Source organism: Loxodonta africana, chromosome 20 (genome assembly GCF_030014295.1).
Source record: "Loxodonta africana isolate mLoxAfr1 chromosome 20, mLoxAfr1.hap2, whole genome shotgun sequence".
Classification (NCBI taxonomy): domain Eukaryota; kingdom Metazoa; phylum Chordata; class Mammalia; order Proboscidea; family Elephantidae; genus Loxodonta; species Loxodonta africana.
The window spans coordinates 77522063-77538207 of NC_087361.1; the positions used below are offsets into that span (position 1 = coordinate 77522063).

The window sequence follows — 16145 nt, forward strand, 5'->3', positions numbered from 1 at the left end:
TTGGTGCTTCAAGCCCACCCAGAGACACTTCGGAAGACAGGCCTAGTGATCTGCTTCTGAAAGTTTACAGCCTTGAAAATCCTACAGAACAGTTCTACTCTGCACACATGGGGTCGCCAGGAGACAGGATCAACTGGATGGCAAATAACAACAACAACACAGTCTAATAGATATCAAGTGGAGCTGAGGAACTTAGTACAGATGCTCAGGCCCTTCTGAGGCATGCTATATTAGAATTTCTGTGTGCAGAAGGTCTCAGAAAATGAGGACAATTTTCCCTTGGGTGGCGCAGTGGTTAAGAGCTACAGCAAACCAAGGCTGCTAACCAAAAGGTCAGCAGTTCAAATCCATTAGCCACTCCTTGGAAACCCTATGGGGCAATTCTACTCTGTCCTACAGGGTCATTATGAGTCAGAATAGACTCTCCGGCAACAGTTATTATTGTTATTTTAGAAATGGAAGCAAGTAAATTAACACTTAATGGGTAGGATTTGTCATTGCCAGAAGGAGGTGGTAGAGTAGAATAGAACAAAATCAAAGGATTTAGAGTTCAAGTTCTAATTTTGGCATTTATCATCTGGTAGGAACGGTGGCATAGTGGTTAAGTGCTATGGCTGCTAACCAAAAGGCCAGCAGTTCGAATCCTCCAGGCGCTCCTTGGAAACTCTATGGGGCGGGTCTACTCTGTCCTATAGGGTCGCTATGAGTCGGAATCGACTCGACGGCACTGGGTTTGGTTTTTTTTTTTTTTTTAACCTTGCCTCAGAAGACAGGCCTGGAGATCTGCTTCTGAAAGGTCACAGTGTGGCAAACCTTATGGAGCAGTTCTACTTTGCACACATGGGGTTGCCATAAGTTGGAATCAACTCAAAGGCAACTAACAAAAACAACATGGTTATTGTGGTTAGGAAAGGTCTGTCTTGGACATTTGTCTGAATAAAAACTATACAGAGATCAATCCTGAGGTATTTTTAAAGGTTAATCCTCCTGAATAGATACCACATTTAATTTCTGCATGATCGTGGCCTTTGCTGGCAGCAGCAACAGCAGCAGCATCACACCTAACATTTACTTACTGAGCGTTTAGTATATGCCCAGCACCATATCAGTGCTTCTTTAATTCTTACCCCTTCCCCATGAGGGCGTTACAGTTATTTTCATCAAATTCCAGGCCTAAACCAATGTGAGCAAAAGACCTAACAGGAGCGGTCACATGACAAACTGAAGTATACAGAGACGATGACAGAGTAGATAATAAGAGGAAGTCTGAGTACAAAGGAAACTGTATAAAAGATAAACCAAAAAAAAAAAAGAAGACACCGAACACTTTCTAAATTTATAATTACAGGTTTTCGAACATTAAATGTTTAGTTTTCAGTTAGGGACAAGCAAAAATAAGAGATATTTCACTATAATCCTTCAACATGAAGCCATTGGACATTTTCCAGAGGGCATGGAATTTGTTTTTAAGATTTTATCATTTTTAGCATGTTTTTACATCATGCACCAGTAAAAATAAAATGTAAAACCCTTTAGAAAAGAGAATCGAAGAGCAGAGACCTAAATGTACATCATACTGATTATTACACTTCATTTTTAAAAAGTTACTGTGACTACTACCTGTCGGAAGAGTGGACGATGGCCCAGCACCAGGCAGTGTTTCGTTCATTCTGCACACAGGGTCACTATGAGTTGAAACTGACTCAATGGCAGCTAACAACAGCTACGACTAATATATACATTTCCTTATCTCATCTAAAAGAAAAAAAAAAATCTCTTCTACTCCGTGGACTTTTGTAACTAAGTCTTAAATGTGTCATTGGAAATGATAATTGATGATAATATAACGGTGGCTGCTAGCCAAAAGGTCAGCAGTTCAAATCCGCCAGCTGGTCCTTGGAATCCCTACTGTGTCCCATAGGGTCACTGTGAGTCAGAATCAACTCGACAGCATCTAACAACAACATATACTAAATAAATAACATAATGATAAACAACATAAATAATAACATCAGTTGTGGTTCTTACAGACTAACACACAGAAACCATCAACGTTAACATCCATTAGCATATTCAAAGAGAAAGATAAAATGCAATATAATAAAGAAGTAAAACCGGGACAAAAGATACCAATAAATAGAAGTGTAAAAACTCTACATGTTTAAAATTATAATTCTTGAGGGAGAACCTTCAATAATCAAGAAGACTTTGTCGTTGTTGTTAGATGCCATCAAGTCAGTTCCAACTCACAGTGACCCTATAGGACAGAGTAGAACTGCCCGCTAGGGTTTTCAAGGAGCAACTGGTAGACTTGAACTGCTGACATTTTCGGTTAGCAGGCATAGCTTTCCGTAGCTCTGTGCCTCCAGGGCTCCTAAATTAAGCCAAATCCCACTTTGTTTTGACATTTCTATCATCAAATTCCCAGTACATAGCATTTTAATTGATCCACATTTTTAATAGTGTTTTCTACCTAGTGAAATGCCAATTAATATTCTTTGTTTTTTATTCATCTTTTTCAGCAGAAATAATAAATTTTGGAGCAATACTCTTCCTGGGAAGAGACAGAGAGCATGGTGCAGTGGGAAGAGCATAGGTCTTGAAATCAGCTAAATCTTTCTACTAACATTACGAACCATCTGACCTTGGGCCTGTCACTGAAGTTTTCTGAGCCACAGTTTCCTGGCCACCAGTCTTGCTTAACTTAAAGGAGCTTCTGCCTCTTATCTGTGAAACCAATGTGGTATGTGATAACAGCACCCACATCCAGAGCTTCTGTAAGAATCAAATGAGTTAGTGCGTGGGAAAATGCATTGTACATTGTAAAGTGCTCTGGTACACGGCTGGTCTTTTTTAAGTGAATAAGAAAAAAGAAAAAACGCCCGTCTGTTAATGCCTATTGTTGTTAGGTGCCATGGAGTCCGTTCCGACTCATAGCGACCCTATGTATAACAGAACAAAACACTGCCTGGTCCTGTGCCATCCTCAGAATTGTTACTATGTTTGAGCCCATTGTTACAGCCACTGTGTCAATCCATCTCGTCGAGAGTCTTCCTCTTTTTCACTGACCCTCTGCTTTACCAACGATGTTCTTCTCCAGGGAAGAGTCCCTCTTGATAATATGTTCAATGTGTGTGAGATGACGTCTCACTATCATTGCTTCTAAGGAGCATTCTGGCTGTACTTCTAAGAAAGATTTGTTTGTTCTTCTGGCCGTCCATGGTATATTCAGTAATATTTGCAAATGCCATAATTCAAATGCATCAGTTCCTCTTTAGTTTTCCTTATTCATTGTCCAGCTTTTGCATGCCTGTGAGGCAATGGAACATGCTATGGCTTTGGTCAGGCACACCTTAGCCCAAAGTGACAACTTTGCTTTTAACACTTTAAACAGATCTTTTGCAACAGATTTGCCCAGTGCAATATGTCCTTTGATTTCTTGACTGCTGCTTCCATGGGTGTTGATTGTGGATCCAAGTAAAATGAAATCTTTGACAACGTCAATATTTTCTCTGTTTATCATCATGTTGCTTATTGATCTGGTTGTGAGGATTTTACTTTTCTTTATGTTGAGGTGTAATACATGCTGAAGACCTTTGATCTTCATCAGTAAGTGCTTCAAGTCCTCTTCACTTTCAACAAGCAATGTTATGTCAGAATGTTATGTCATCTGCATATCACACGTTGTTAATGAATCTTCCTCCAATCTCGATCCCCTGTTCTTCTTCACATAGACCAGCTTCTCGGATTATTTGCTCAGCATACAGATTGAACAAGTATGGTGAAAGAATACAACCCTGACACATAGCTTGTCTGATTTTAAGCCACGCAGCATCCCCTTGTTCTGTTTGAATGACCGCCTCTTGGTCTATGTACAGGTTCCTCATGGGCACAGTTAAGTGTTCTGGAATTTCCATTTTTCATCATGTGATCCATAATTTGTTATGATCCTCACTGTCGAATACCTTTGTGTAGTCAATAAAACACAGTAAACACCTTTCTGATATTCTCTGCTTTCAGCCAAGACACATCTGATATCTGCAATGACTTCCCTGGTTCCACATCCTCTTCTGAATTCATCTAGAATTTCCAGCAGATCCCTGTCAATGTACTGCTGCGACCGTTTTTTAATTATCTTCAGCAAAATCTTATTTGCATGTAATATTAATGACATTGTTTGATAATTTTTGTATTCCTTTGGATCACTTTCTTTAGAATGGACACAAATATGAATCTTTTCTAGTGGGTTGGCCAGGTTGCTGACCATCTCCCTCATTTCCTGGCATAAGAAGAGTGAGCACTTCCAACACTGCATTCATTAGTTGAAACATCTCAATTGATAGTCCATCAATTCCTGGAGCTTTGTTTTTTACCAATGCCTTCGGTGTAAAAAAAAAATTTTTTTTTTTTTTTCGGTGTTGCTTGGACTCCTTCTTTCAGTACCATCAGTTCTTGACCGTATGCTGCCTCTGGAATGGTTGAATGCTGACCAGTTCTTTTTGATACAGTGACTCTGTGTATTCTTTCCATCTTCTTTTGATGGTTCCTGCATTGTTCAACATTTTGCCCATAGAATCCTTCAGTATTGCCACTTAAGACTTGAATTTTTTCTTCAGTTCTTTCATCTTGAAAAATGCTGAGCATGTTCTTCTCTTTTGGTTTTCTAACTCCAGTTCTTCACACATTTCATTATAGTACTTTGTCTTCTTGAGCCACCCTTTGAAATCTTCTGTTCAGCATTTTTACTTCATCATCTCTCCATTCGCTTCAGCTACTCTACATTCAAGGGCAAGTTTCAGAGCCTCTTCTGGCATTCACTGTAGTCTTTTCTTTCTTTCCTGTCTTTTTAATGACCTTTTGCTTTTTTCATATATGATATCATGACGTCATTCCACAACTTGTCTAATCTTCGGTCATAAATTCCTCAACTATGCAAAATGTCTTAAAAAACAAACTCAAAACCTAGGTTGTTACTAGATAACATTTTCAAAAGATGATTATCCTTAAAATGTTTGATTTTATAAGTGAAAATTCACATCCGTGATCAACTTTTAAAAAAAGGAAATAACTCAGTAATAGTAAGTTACTTGTTAATAAGTTAATAACAATCTCCCGAATATATTATAAAGTTCAGACTCCCCAACCAGGCTTCTGGCTCTACCTACCACTACACTGCCTACCTCACCTCAAATTCACTTCAATGTGTTTTGCAATTTCGATTGTGAGCTCTTGTTCGGTATTACTTTATCTCTACGGAAGACCCTAGGAGTAGAATTTCAGACTCATGCAAGGGTATACCTGTAGTTCCTTTTTTGCACCTAAGAGCCCAGGCTGAGATGAGAAGCTTCTTTGTCATCTTTCCTTGCTTATGGGTGGATTTTTCCAACCCAACGTCTCACTGGGACGCCTTTTTCTCCTGTGTAAAGTAGTATCTTTTTGCATATACTCTACTTTGTGTCTTTTTATCCAAAGGAATCATAAAATGTGCTGTCTATATTTGTGTTGTTAGAAGACTCTTCCATTCAACACATGAAGAAAAAGAAAATTCTTCTGTCATAAATTTTAAAAATTATGTGCAAAACCTTAAGTGAAAAATATGATTAAAACATCCTGTTATTGACACTTTTGTTACAACTTACAGATATTTAGAATGGGTTTAATGATACTATTGTACTAGTGTTAACTAAAAATGAGTAAACCTTCTTTTCCAATTGACTAACTAAACCAGTTGCTGTTCAGTCAGCTCTGACTCATGGCAACCCCACGTGTGTCAGAGTAGAAGTGTGTTTTACAGGGGTTTTCGATGACTGATTTTTCTGCAGGAAACTGCCAGGCCTTTTTTCCAAGGTGCCTCTGTATAGGCTCAAACCAATAAACTTTCAATTACTAACCAAGGGCATTAGTCATTTGTACCACCCATGGACCTCTTTCTAACTATCTAGGTTGTTCAAAAGTTTCCGTATCTACTATCAGGTTTTAATTACAGGATTCTCGTGGAGGTTTGACAACTCTGTCAAATTAAAATTGTCTCAGGGCATTGCAGTGTTCTAATTGTTTGAATTCACTTACAGTACAGTTAATCTCAAAGTGAAAAATTGTTATACACTGATGTCTATTACCCTTTGGTGATGGCAGGCAGTGATGTTAGGTATGTTTTATATTTCACATAATATATATTTTCTAACCTAAGTAAACCTCTAAAAATACAATGCCCCCTCAAATGACTTATAGGGCACACACATTTATAGTATTTATGCAAATTTATTAAAATGAATAAAATGAAGCACACAGGCAAGGATTAGGGCAAGGCCAGGAACGTGCTTATTGTGATCTAGAGAAGCCTTGGCTGGGTGAGAACCTAGGTGTAAGTACCTATTCAAATTATGACAAAGTCATACCTGCCTCAAGCTTTTAGGAGACATTGTGTTTTCTATCTGGAAACCCCGGTGGCATAGTGGTTAAGAGCTATGGCTGCTAACCAAAATGTCCACAGTTTGAATCTACCAGGCACTACTTGGAAACTGTATGGGGCAATTCTCCTCTGTCTTATAGGGTCTCTGTGAGTTGGAATCGACTCGATGGCAGTGGGTTTGTGCTTTCTATACCAGTAAGCACCATCTTTCTCATAAAGTCATTCCTGCCTAGTCCCTCTCTAGTAACCTCACTCCATCTTGATCATCCTTCTTCTCAATTCAAGATTGGGCCTCATTCAGGTCATGCACACAGTAGACATTTGATAAATACTGTTGGTAGATGATTAGAGTAAGTTTCTTATAACCATCTCCATTTAATCTTTCACAGAAATAATTGCTGATCTCTATTCTCTCAGTTAGTAAAGACATACACACTAACTGATGTCCAAGACAGCTGAACTTGAGTCTCATGGGCTACCCTCTAGTTTGCCTTCGAACCTCTGTTCTTAAAGTTGAAATGTATGTTTCCTAAGAGCCGTGTTTGTTCACAAATTTGCTCATCTCAGTTGTACTAATTATTGTATTCTGCAATAAAAATTAAATGTGTCATAAGCTGATTAAACATGAGTGCAGCAACAAAAAAAAACTTATTCCTGGGCTAGGGAAAACAAAAGCTGTTCTTTTTGGAAAGTAATGCTGTTATGTATGTATGGATAAGACAACTATAAAAGATTAGGGAGGAAACTCACTAAAATCATAGAAGATTTTAGCTCTGAGGTTGTTTTACAATTGTCTTTAAATCCATGCCCTTAATTTAAAGAACTTGAATTTGGCGTTTGCAGATGAGACAATGGAGGTGTAGTTTATGAAGGCGAGGATACAGAAAACACCAATCTGCAAATCATTTCGGAGGAAAAACGCCTTGGCCACAGGTTGCAAGATTCGTTTTTCCTTTCAAACAAAAATTTCAGATACATATAAAGATATTTTATAACTCTCCACCTTGAGCAATGTTCTCGTTTGCCCAATTCCTACTGGATTAAACTGAACCAAGTAAGACGTCTTTTACTGTACTATTTTAGGATAATACCCAGCACAAGAATTGAGTAACATAAAAGGCATGTGTACATTATTTTAATTTCACTTCAAAATCTACAGTTTTAATTTCCCTTAATATTGGTCTCCCTGGCAACACATGCTCAAAAGGACTTTTTCATTCCTGTAACCTGAGGCTGAGTAAAAGAAAGGAATGCATCCCTTGTCCATTTTCAATGTGCATCGGCAAGGAATCTCCTTCCCAGCAAAACATTAATCAGTTCGAATCAAGTGAATAAATGAATCACTAGAAACAACTAAAGAAAAAGACCTGAAACTAGTACTGCACAAAAAATAAAGATCTTGTAAATTGAAAAAAAAATTCAATAAACAAGTCAATATTTCTTGGAAGAATAAGCACGCTGATCTTCCAAAAGACATTTTACCTGTTTTTTTTTTTTTTTTTTAATGAGTCAACAATCCATTTGTCTCTTTATTTAATACACAAGAACTGAGGTTAGCTGAAATGGTAAGTTCCCAGCCTCCTTATACTAGCATAACTTGTTTTTCTGGATTCCACCCTTGGGCTTTTCTTGGGGCCCAGCTATCTGGCCCAATCCTCGGTTTGGAACAAATAGCTACCTTTGGAATGCAGTGTTGGCACAACAATCTGAGTTATGTGGTGATTTTTAACAGGGTAAATGGAGCTTTCACTTCCCAGATTTCATAGAGGCCATCTGGCTTGGAGCAGGCCACCATGACCAGCCAGTCTCAAGGGATCCACCAGCTCCTTCAGGCAGAAAAAAGGGCCAAGGACAAGCTAGATGAAGCAAAACAGAGTAAGTTCATCCTGTCTGACCTCTGAGGGGTTTGTCACAAAATGTTCTTTAACTGAAAGAAGCTGCGCAGTGGGATGAACACAGACTCTGGGGTCAGGCAGAATTCCATTCAAGCCCTGGGTTCACCGCCCTCACTGTGAGACCCTGGGCCACGTTGTTCAAACTCCCCAGCCATACGTTCCTCGTTGCTACAGCAGAGATGACCTTTCCTAATTCAGATTCTTTTGAAGGTGAATTGACATGTTGAAGACCTGAGCTTAAACCTTGGCTCTGAAGCTTAATGTTCCTACACCTTGTTTTTTTTTCAATACTGAGTAATGGTTACAAGATAAATGACTTCCAAATTGAATCTACTTACTTGTGAGTGACCTTGAGCAAGATACTTATTCTCTGCAAGAATCAGTTTCCTCTTCTGTAAAGCTGGGGTAGTAGCATTTATTATTGCATTCCCATTCCTCTCTTGGTAGCTTTTAATTTCAGTATTTTAAAATATTTTTATTTTATTCTTCTTTTCTAACTTTTTCATTTAATCATGCATCTGTTTGCTTACACACAGACAGTCCTCAATCAATTTCTGTTCCCTTCCTCTTCTCTGTAGTCCCAACCATATGTGTGAGGTATTAGTATCACTCCCATTTGTGTACACAGAATAAAAAAAAAAAAAAACGATAGTATTTTGCCAGGAGCTGTACTCAGTACTTAGCTCTTTTGTTCCTCACAGCAACTTGTTTTTTTTTTTCTTTTTTTGTGCTTTAAGTGAAAATTTGCAAATCAAGTCAGTCTCTCATACAAAAACTTATATATACCTTGCTATGTACCCCTAGTTGCTCTTCCCCTAATGAGATAGCACGCTCCTCCTCTTCACCCTGTATTCCCTGCGCCCATTCAGTCAGCTCCTGTCCCCTTCTTCCTTCTCATCTTGCTTCTAGACAGGAGTTTTCCGCATAGTCTCATGTGTCTACTTGAGCCAAGAAGCTCACTCCTCACCAGTATCATTATCTATCCTATAGTCCAGTCCAATCCCTGTTTGAAGAGTTGACTTCAGAAACAGTTCCAACCTTGAGCTAACAAAGGGTCCAGGACCATGACCTCCAAGGTCCCTCTAGTCTCAGTCAGACCATTAAGCCTGGTCTTTTTAAGAGAATTTGAGGTCTGCATCCTATTGTTCTCCTGCTCCATCAGCGATTCTCTCTTGCAACAACTCTTTGCAGAGGGAAGCCGATGCTTAGAGAAAGTATGCAACTTGCCCAAACTCACCAGAGGGTAAATGATAGAGACGGGATTTGAATGAGGTCTAGCTGATTCCTAAGCCAAGATCTAAACCACTACACTGTACAAAATTTACATAATTTTTTATTATCAGAAATTAACATGCAGCAGATCTATAACACAAATTCTAGTTCCCTGGGGCCAAAAAAAGGCCTATGCTTTTCCCACTATCCTATTCCGTGTCAAATCACTGTTTAACCTCAAATAATTTTCAGTACCATTTAACTTCTTCCTGGTTGTGGTAAGTTGTGCCTCTGCATTAGATTCTCAAGTCCAATAAGATAGGAGCTGTGTATTTAAAATTTTATTTACCGAACAAACTCTGGATAAATAGAGTGATACATATAGAATAGTTACTGAGGAAAACTTATTTAAACGTATTAAAAGAGATTAAGAAATAGTACGTTTTAGTGCAGGAGAGGAAGTTGAAATGAGCCACTACCCAGTCCCCTGGGGCTTTGGACCACAAGTAAAATAATTTTTCTTTCTTAAGGTAAATTGATTTCCTGAATACTCAATAACGTGGCAGCTGAAAATAGCAACAGAAAAAGGTAAAGACTCTATGTCAGCATGAAGAAAATGAAGGAGAAAGATAACGAAGACAAACTTTACCTACTATGTGATTTCTTTTTCTACAACAAACCATGCAAATGACTTTAAGATGATATAATTGCAAAGTAATTTTGTAGGAAGATTCAGCAGGCAAAGAGCCTACTAGTTAAAACACTCTTACTTTTTATTCAAATTTCTTTAACCACATTTAGAACTTCCAGAACAGAAAACCAACTTATTTTAAAATGTGATCACAGTGTTACCTCTGCTTCTCCATTGTAGAAGAGACAAAATGACAATATTAAGCACATATCTAATCAATATTATTATATGGTTTGAATGATTTTTACCAACCGTCTCTTCTTTCTCAAGGTCATTAAAAAAAAATTTAAAAGAAGGTCATTGGAGAAGAAAAATGTTGTTAATCCTGCAAGTTGCTTGGAATGGCGGTCACTGAGGACAACCTAGCCTCAAATTTCATCAAAAAGATAGAAGCTTAATGTCTTTTCCTATCCTGTAGCAAATTTGCTGAGTTTAGGCATATTAGAAATCAGCATTGAAAAATACAGATAGTGTCATCTGTGTACAAAACGGTCATTTCATTTTGCACCAATGACTTAAAATATTTGTGTACATTTTTCTTAGTTAACCATGTCTCTGTTCATGAATATTCAAACAGAATATTCAACCAGATATAGTAAATACCCAGACTCTTAAAAACATTCTAGAAAATACTTTGACTTTCAACAACTAACCTCTGCACTCAGTTTTAGAGAGAATATCAGTCCATACTGTTTGTCTCCAAAACAAAGGCTTTGATGCAGTTTTCACTGGATAGAAACTATTTTCTTGCATAGCTATCAGCAGGTAGGAGTTTACAGTTACAGCTTCAATCACACTGTCCATTCTATTTACTTCTTAGACATTCTGTGGCAAAATAGAAATATAACCTTTTACAGCCTGGTATTTTGTAACTTCTCTCATATCTAATTTTTATTTCATTTATTTATTTAATTCAGTGAGTGTTTATTGGGTGCCTAAAGGTCCCTGGGTAATGCAGATAGTTTGTGCTAGATTGCTAACCTACAGTTTGGTGGTTCGAACCCATCCAATAGTACTTCAGAAGAAAGGCCTGCCAATCTGCTTGTGTAAAGATTACTGTCAAAAGGTCATGGAAGTTCCAGAGACACATCCAAACTCCCTGAGGGACCAAATTACTGGGCTGAGGGCTGTGGGGACAATGGTCTCAGGGAACATCTAGCTGAAGTGGCATAACATAGGTTATAAAGAAAATGTTCTACATTCTACTTTGGTAAGTAGCATCTGGGGTCTCAAAAGCTTGTGACCCCAGATGCTACTTACCCCATCTGGAGCAAGAGAGAATGAAGAAGCCAAAGACATAAGGGAAAGATTAGTCCAAAGGACTAATGAACCACACCTACCACAACCTCCACCAGACTGAGTCCAGCACAACTAGATGGTGCCCTGCTATCATCACCGACTGCTCTGACAGAGATCACAATAGAGGGCCCCAGACAGAGCTGGAGAAAATGTAGAAAAAAATCTTTTCAAAAAAAAAAAAAAAAAAAGACCAGACTTACTGCTCTAATGGAGACTGGAGAAAATCCGAGAGTATGGTACCCGGACACAGTTATAGCTCAGTAATGAGGTCATTCCTGAGGTTCACCCTTCATCCAAAAGATTATAGAGGCCCATAAAACAAAATGAGACTAAATGGGCACACTAGCCCAGGGGCAAGGATGAGAAGGCAGGAGGGGACAGGAAAGCTGGTAATAGGGCACCCAAGGTCAAGAAGGGGGGAGTGCCACAGTATTGACATGTCGTGGGGTTGGTAACCAATGTCACAAAACAATATGTGTATTAATTGTTTAGTGAAAAACTAGTTTTCGCTGTCAACCTTCATCTGAAGTAGAATTAAAAAAAAAATAAAAGAAAGATTATAGCCAAGAAAACCGTATAGAACAATTCTACTCTGTAACACGTGGGACCACCATGAGTCAGAATTGACTTGGGGCAATGAGTTTTTTTTTTTTTTTTTTTGCTTTGTATTTTTTGGTACTAGGTCCAAGCTAATATTTACTCTGGATGAGTAGACTTAGACTCTTCCATAAGTTACTCACCAGTGAGATAAGAAATCTACATAAATGACCAGAGAGAGAAAGAAAGGAATAATGACATGAGTGGTATAACCAAACCAAACCCACTGTTGTGGAGTCAATGCTGACTCATAGCAACCTTAAAGGACAGAGTAGAATTGCCCCACAGGGTTTCCAAGGCTGTAATCTTTACAGGAGCTGACTCCCCCATCTTTCTCCTTCAGAGTGGCTGGTGGGTTCAAACCACCGACCTTTTGGTTAACAGCCGAGTGTTTTAACCACTGTGCCACCAGGACTCCTATGAATGGTATAGATGATCATTATTTTCATAAACCTATATATTTTTACTTCATCATTAATTCATAAAGAGATTCATTTGAAAACCTGGCATATTAAGGTAGAATCAGAAAAAAAAAATCCTTGCTAATGAGTCAATTTTGACTCACTGGGACCCTATAGAACAGAGTAGAACTGCCCCATAGGGTTTCCAAGGAGTGACTAGTGGATTCAAACTGCTGACCTTTTGGTTAGCAGCTGTAGCTCTTAATCATTGCACCATCAGGACTCCTAAGGTAGAATACAGATTCAGAATTAGTACCAAAGAGTCACAACTATGAACACCATTGTAAATGGTCCGTGATTACTTTGTCTTTCTCAAATCCATTTAACAGTGTTTCTGAAACTTGCACATAGAGGCTCTGTTCAAGCAGACCCTTGGTTATATATTAAAGAAAGAAAAGAAAAACAGGGAGAAAAAAGAGTGGTGAAAACTATCCCATTTAATGCAATTATTTATGCATTATGCTAAAGACTAATAATATATTGTATTGAGCAGAACTGCCTCAGATTCTGGTGAAGTTGTTACATAATACAGTAAATGCTATAAATGCTATTCCTTAAAGGATTAAATAAAGGATTGTGGACATGATGAATCAAGAATGCTCCCAAAGGCTGTGTGGTTTGTAAAAATAGAATATACAGGTCCCTGCCCTCAAGACATCAGCTACTGAGAGAGATAACATTTGAAATGGTGGTGTCATGGATTGAACTGTGTGCCCCAAAGATGTGCTTCAACTTGGCTAGGCCATGATTCCCAGTATTGTGTGGTTATCCTCCATTTTGTGATCTGGTGTATTTATACTATGTGTTGTAAATCCTAACCCCTATGATGTTAATGAGGCAGAATTAGAGACAGTTATATTAATAAGGCAGTATGCAAACTACAGGATTAGGTTGTATCTTGAGTCAATCTCTTTTGCGATATAAAAGAGAAACGTGAGCAAAGAGGAGGGGACTTCTTCCACCACGAAAGCAGAGCCAAGAGGAGAATGTGTCCTTTGGACCCAGGGTCCCTGCACTGAGAAGCTCCTAGACCAGGGGAGGCCTTCCTCCAGAGCCAACAGAGAGAGAAAGCCTTCCCCTAGAGCTGATCCCCTTAATTTGGACTTCTAGACTACTAGCCTGTGAGAGAATAAATTTCTGTTTGTTAAAGCCATTCCCTTGTGATATCTCTGTTAGAGGGGTGCTAGATAACTAAGACAGAGGGGTGGCAGGATTGTGGACAGGCTTGGTTAGGCAGCAGAGTAGAAAAAAGTATCATTTTGAATTGAAAACTTCAGTTTCTTTGTATAAGTTATATAGCATCTCTGAGTTTCAGTCTTCCTCTTTTTCTTTTTAATAAAATGGAGATTATAAGACATGTATATGACCAAAAATGTTTTAAGAATCAGACAAATATAAGTAAGGTATAAGGCAGAGTACAAACTAAATGGTTAGTTTTACTTTTAATATATATGTATAATGTAATATGCAAGTATAATAGTTATATTATTACAGTATATGTATATAACAAAATGCATATATAAACAATATTTTTAACATATATTAATTTATACATATATGTATTTATAAGTACATTGTTGTGTGCCCTCAAGTTGATTGCCACTTATAGTGACCATATAGCACAGAGCAGAAGAGCCCCACAGGGCTCCTAGGCTGTAAACTTGCCAGGAGCAGATTACCAGGTCTTTTCTTCTGTGGAGCCACTGGTAGGTTCAAACCACTGAGCCTTCAGCTAGCAGCCGAATGCTTAACCCTGATCCACCAGGGCTTTTTGTAATACAAGATATCTATATTATACTTGTATATTACATTATGCGTATTACAAAATACATATATTTAAATATATATGTTTAATATATATGTATTTTCATATACATATGTATAATGAAATATGCAAGTATAATGTAGCTATAGCTATATTATTATACATCTCATACATGTTTCTATGTGCACAACAGTCTTACTGTTTGGTTGAATTTAGATGTAATGACAGTAGGTTTGCACTACTTTCTCTGACCTGGACTTAACACCTTTGGCCAAACAAATTGTTCTTAAATGAAAACGTAGAAGTGAGTGTATCAGTCCAAGACAAGTTACATTTTTTACAACAGAATGTCAGGTGCTCCAGGTTTAGGGGACTGAACTGAACCTTGGGTCAGAATTAGATTAGAACTTCAGGGTGCCATCATCAACAGTAGGAACAAACACATTTCTCTGAAATACGTGATATTTTAAGTCCCAGTTACGACATTTTATGAGAGCTGTTTTTATTTTATTTATAACCATTGCAAGTTTGGAAAAATCTACAGCTCTGTGTAAACATTGTTCTTTTGAAATGCTCAAGAGCAGTTGACTCAATATCACATAAAGAGCTCATACCCTCCAATCATTTCCATGAAGTGCACCATAGCCTCTCACACAAATAAACACTCAGCCTGTCTACATTGGCAGCAGCAGAAAATTGCCATCGTCATAGATCGAATTGTGTGCCCCAAAAATATCTGTCAGCTTGGCTAGGTCATGATTCCCTTGTATGCTTGTCTACCATTTTATCATCTGATACATCACTATGATGTAATAAAATGGATTAGCGGCAGTTACACTGATGAGGTCTACAAGATTAGATAATGTCTTAAACCAAACCCTTTTGAGATATAAATGAGAAAAGCGAACAGAGAGTCATGGGCACCTCATACCACCAAGAAAGCAGTGCTGGGAGCAGAGTGCGCCTTTTGGACCTGAGGTTCTTGCACTGAGATGCCCCCAGACCAAGGGAAGACTGATGACAAGGACCTTCCTCCAGAGCCGGCAGAGAGGGAAAGACTTTCCCTGGAGCTGATGCCCTGAATTTGGACTTGTAACCTACTAGACAGTGAGAGAATAAATTTCTCTTTGTTAAAGCCATCCACTTGTGGTATTTCTGTTATAGCAGCACTAGGTGACTAAGTGATTAACTCAAAATTACAAATTACATTATGAGATAGAGATTGAAAGACTTGGTAAACAAATATAAACATTCAAATCTGGAAATGAGAAAAACTGAACAAGCAGGTACATTAAAATTTTCCTAATGACTATAGACAATTTTGATAAAAAGTGAAGGGCATGCCCCTCTCGTTTTCTACCAAGACAGTGTGATCAGTTCTCAATCTCTGCAGCCAGTTGGCCTGGGTGCAAATCCTGCTTGGCCTCTTACTAGCTGTGTGACCTGGGAAAGGTTACCTCTTGACCTCCTATGCCTCAGTTTCCTCAGTCTCAAAGCTGGCAATATTAAATAGTACCTGCCTCATGGAGTTGTTGTAATGATTAGCTGAATTAATACTTACAAAAAGTTTATTGAGCACATGTCAGGTGTTCAATAAATGTTATTTTTCTTCTACTACTTAATAAAAAGAATTACGTCTCACAGGAGAGCAAAACAGAAGAGTCCTAATAGCCTTTTATGCATTGTCTTTAATCAAGTCTTTCATTGAATTACACTGTTGTGCATATTAAACACTTAAAAGATTGCTGTGGAAAATAGATACTACACCAGCTAATGAAGTAATGCAGATTGTTTCTTGTGGGTATATACCATG

At 38.1% G+C, this 16145-nt stretch overlaps 1 protein-coding gene across 1 annotated transcript in view; it reads left to right on the forward strand.

The window, feature by feature from the left end:
- The first annotated feature begins 7917 nt into the window (after positions 1 to 7917).
- Positions 7918 to 16145, forward strand: part of ATP6V1G3 (ATPase H+ transporting V1 subunit G3) — a 49666-nt gene continuing 41438 nt past the window's right edge. Inside the window, exon 1 of the mRNA XM_003410202.3 lies at positions 7918 to 8287. Coding sequence (XP_003410250.2) covers positions 8206 to 8287 — 82 coding nt within the window. The 5' untranslated portion in view covers positions 7918 to 8205. The remainder of the gene's footprint in view (positions 8288 to 16145) is intronic.